At 34.8% G+C, this 4,716-nt stretch overlaps 1 protein-coding gene across 1 annotated transcript; it reads left to right on the top strand.

Moving 5' to 3' along the window:
- Window positions 1–224: 224 nt before the first annotated feature.
- On the top strand, window positions 225–3,350 carry LOC107301376 (WD repeat-containing protein 36-like; the record flags this gene model as incomplete). The annotated part of the gene is made up of 4 exons (XM_015830611.1): window positions 225–252; window positions 1,526–1,626; window positions 3,007–3,124; window positions 3,218–3,350. Coding segments are annotated over 4 exons (380 nt in total), but the record flags the coding sequence as incomplete, so codon positions are not given.
- Between the last annotated feature and the right edge of the window lie 1,366 nt (window positions 3,351–4,716).

The following is a 4,716-nucleotide window of genomic DNA, read 5'->3' as shown; positions in this document are numbered from 1 at the left end:
GTCATTTTTACAGATCGCACATCAAATCTTAAAACAAAATTACAGTGTAGTTTATTACCTACCCCCCTCCCAAAACAGAGATGCTTCAGTCTTCTGTTTTTATTCTTTCTACAGTTTTAGATTATTAGAAAATTGCACATTGTGGTGTTCTATGAAGAGTTTCTGAATTTCAAGATATTTGATACTTTTATCAAATTACTAAAGTATCTTTATTAATTTCTCAGGTAAAGAAGTTGGGGATAGTAGCTGTTAGTAAGTATGAAATCAAATATGCTTAAATGTGCAACTTTTAAATTTTTTCTCTATAAAAAGTGAAAGTTACATTTAATACTACTGTTATACTGAAAAACCTCTACAAAATATCACATAAAAGAAATCTTTCTGTAATCTTATTTAGGGGTATATTTTCTAAATAGTTTGATCTTTGTAGTATGTAATGTTCATTAATGATCTCTATGTTAAAATATAACTTTTTAATATCATATAAACACATTAAAATATAACTTTTTAATATCATATAAACACATTAATGGCCTACATTACAGCATATCAGTATTGATGGATCCTAGGACAATCTCTATAATACCCACATACATTGAATTTTATAAAATTTCTATCAAGTTTTTAATGTTTGGTCAGGTCTTTGAAGGTCTTGATAATATTATAGCTAGTAGATACGTTTTTCATATGGAGACTGCAGTCCCAAAATAGGATCTGTGCATATAAGAGAGTATTTGGAAAGTAGACAGCACTCAGGCTGGGATTCTGACTAGCCATTAGTCTGATAATATTTTTTGTTTGTAATTATATTGTGACATAAATGATGCCTATTATGCATATCCTTAGTTGATTGAATTGTATTCCATCCTTTATTCCCTGGATGAAATGGGCATTGCTAGCCAAGTGGATTGTTCCATGTCCCTGCCACATTGTTCTGGAAAATTAGGAGGCTTTCTGGAGTTATTTTTGAATTATGTAACATTTTATTATATGATTAGAAATATACTATAATGTCAATCTTATTAGTTGCACTGGATAGCAAGATGCATAGCATATAAATTTAATGATTAAAATAATAAAATTATGCAATAATTTAACTATCTTCATGTATTTATATAACTTTTATATCTGACAGTTCATTTTCGATTGTGGTGTATTTTCTACTTATTGGCAATGCCAGACTTTTTGAAAAGTTATACAGCTGCCTTAAAAATTAAGATGAAGGAGTAAATGGCACTGAAGACAGTGGTTCCCCCAAGTCAGTATATGTTGGATTATACTGCTATTCCACAGACTTTAACAAAAAAGTAAATTGGGTGGTCCTTATCCAGATAACTAATGTAACTTTTAGTAATTAATCTGTTTTAAATGTACCTATAGTTTTATATGCTAGTATATATACTCCATAGAAGCAATATATATAGATTGCAGTGTTGAGAAAATCATAATTACATCATAAATGTTTCCTGGTAATATGTACTTGAAAATAGATTATTTGCTTTGCTTTGTTCTATTATTCTTTTAGGCAATGCTTTGCCACAAAATATTACATGTTTGGCAGCTGATCGAATGCTGGTCTTTGCATCATGTGGTGCTTTTTTGTATGCTTTTGCTCGCAACAAAGAGGTTTGTACTGATGTCAAATAATATGCAGTTGATTTGTACCTTATACTAAATTTAATGACTGTAAAACCTCAATTTAGTGGAATTCTGTTTTATGAGACATCAGATGCAGTGAACAAAATGTGTATCTGGATATTTTACCAAAATATGGAATGAGTCCATTATATCTAAAGTGGTATAAATCTTAAATTTTTATTTATTTCATTTGCAAGCTAATGTAGTTATATAAATTGTGTCATGCCATTTGCATCATTATACAAAACAACATAAATTTAGATTCAGTGGATATTCAGGAGTAATGGGGACACATGTCTCCCCCCAAATGGTCTTTTAATTTGAAGGTTTTCAATATTTATGTTTAAGATATAGATATTGAAGATATTTTAATTTAGATTACTTAATATTTAAAGAAATAGGTTACTTTAAAAAATCTTTAAAGTAAATTCAGCTGAAATTAATAGGATAGATCCAAGAAAACATTATTGAACTCTTGCTTTAAAACTATAAAATAGGTATTTAAACATTGCTTTTATGACATAGCTGGTTAGAATATGTTAATAGAAATAACATATGATTAATCCATTGAAGAATGATGTTTCCATGTATATTCTTAGTAATATTAGAGCATAATATTACACTTCATGTCCTTTTGAAAAGAAAAGGTGGAGGACAGGTTCAAGAAAATTGTTAGTAATTTTGATAAGCCAAATCTGTATTGAAATATTTTGTACAAAAGAAGTAAGGGTACTGTGAAGTATAGATGCATATGAATAGAACGGATATGTAACTTGTTCTTCTTACCACCAGATAGGAAGATGCCAGGAAGAAAGTAAAATAACAGAACTGAAAAAGATCACTGTTGCTTAGAATATAACTTAGGAATCTTAGGAACCAGCAACCATTTCAAATACATTTCACTGTGTTTGAAATGATTTCATTTTTCATAGGGATTCACAACTATGCTTCCCTAGAAAAGGCATTCCTTTAAAAATATTCTCCAAGTTCGGAGGAGAGCTGAAGGATTTCTCTGGCCTCACATGAAGGCCAGAGCATCAGAAGGACATCTGCTTTTAAACATGCTCATTATGACATCATAGAGATTTACAGCTAACAACTGAGTAGAAGAATTATGATTTGTTTCAGTATTTGGCAATAGACTGCCCACATAATCAAGGCCTAGTTTATTTTTGCTTAGGAAAGGAGCCTAAATTCATACTTGATTTATCTTTTGAATTCTGTAAAAAAAAATTAAATCTATAGAATTAAAATTTTATGTGAGACATATTAGGGCTTTTAAAAGACGTCTGATGTATTTAACACACTCCTATTGTCCAAATACAATGCATTATTTTATTGAAGTAACTGCAGTATTTTGAATTTTAGGTGGTTCACACTTACTCAGGTCACCAGACAGATATCCTTTTTATATTGCCATTTGGGGATCATGTCATCTCTGTAGATAATGAGAGCATTCTTATTATTTGGGATTTGCAATCAGAAGGTAAGACTAGTCTTTTTAATGTAATAACTACTGGAAAAAAAGTAAAAAGATATTTGTGGTGAACAGAGACTAATGCTATTCTTTGTTCTGCAGAAGAATACTTGCAACTGGATTTTGATAAGACTGTATTTGCCATTTCTGCAGTTTTACACCCATATACTTACATGAATAAAATACTTCTTGGTAGTGAACAAGGACCTTTGCAATTATGGAATGTAAAATCCAAGTAAGAACTATTCTCTCTAGAGACTTAAATCGTTTGTTATTACTTAGCTCTTATATTTTAAAACGGGTCCCCAACCCCCGGTCCGTGAACCAGTACCGGGCTGCGGCATGCCAGCAACCGGGCTGCACAAACACGCAAAGCCCCATCCGCAGGATGCAGGCAGCACACAAAACCATGCAACCTCTGGTCCCCGGAAAAACCTCTCTCCAAGGAACCAGTCCCTGGTGCTCAAAAGGTTTGGGACCTCTGTTTTAAAACATGGAACTGAATGTGTGATGACCCAGGGCACAGCACAAAGGCAATGCAGTCAGCTGGCAATGTACACAGTTCTTTAATTGCTGCAAAGTTCCTCCAAATGCTCCCACGTTTGCTGGCAAGCTTCCAACCCAAGCACACACACACACACACACCTTCCAGCGACTCTGCCTGAAGGCAGTTTCAATACAGCCTGATTACCATAAAGATAACAAACAAAATAAAACATAAGCTTAATGAGTCCGTTTGAATCTCAGCTTGCCTGAGCTGTTTGCAAAGAGGGAAGTCAAAATGCAGTCTGAGGTCATAAATCAGGAAATCCACAGTGGTCAGCCGGTCTGGTAGTCAAGGTGTCCAGGTTTTCCAACAAAGACACAGAACAAGAGCAACAATACACAACTTTCCCAAGATTCAAAGTTTGTTCCTGACAAAGTCCCCACCCCACAGCATCTCCTTATATCTCAATCCCCAGGTATGCTTTGTGGGCTGGGGCAGGACACTCTCCTCCCATGTGAGCCTGCCTGCATTGTTCCCTCCTCCTCTCCACTCTTCTAGCTCTAGGATCAGGTGGGGGTGGGCCTTGCTCCTCGCCTGAACCCTGTCTCCCCTGTTCCAAACTTGAAGGGTCCTGGCCTGCCTCAGCCTGCTCTTCCCCACAGTCCTCTGAGGCCACAGACATCTCTCCCTGGGCCCCATAGGGTCCTGTTCCCGTTCCGGCTCCATTTCCTCCTCCGATTCAGACACGGAGGCATGACAGAATGAGTACAGAGGCGTGGTGGAGTTAATGGAAATTTAACAGTACTTTGTGGACTTTAGCTGCTCTTAGAAGTTAAACAAAATCATTTCTTACTATAACTAGGATGGGGGCACCTTCTAGAAATTCTAGGGGCATTGACCACTAGATTTTTTATAAAAAAAAAATCCATAGAGAAGCCTACAGCAAATGCTTCTATGATGCTGTTGAGGAAACTTCAGGAATGCAGTTGCCAACAGTCATGGTTAAGGACATCTTTACCTCTTCAACAAAATTAAAAATGTGTTTATAAACAGAAGCTTAGAGGATATTTAATAAAAAGCCATATTGAAATGGTATAATAATATTCCTACATTT

Source organism: Protobothrops mucrosquamatus, unplaced genomic scaffold (assembly GCF_001527695.2).
Source record: "Protobothrops mucrosquamatus isolate PMUCROS unplaced genomic scaffold, P.Mucros_1.0 scaffold12074, whole genome shotgun sequence".
NCBI classification, from domain to species: Eukaryota; Metazoa; Chordata; class Lepidosauria; order Squamata; family Viperidae; genus Protobothrops; species Protobothrops mucrosquamatus.
Note: the sequence above shows the minus strand (reverse complement) of the source record. Positions and strands in the feature narration are given on the sequence as shown.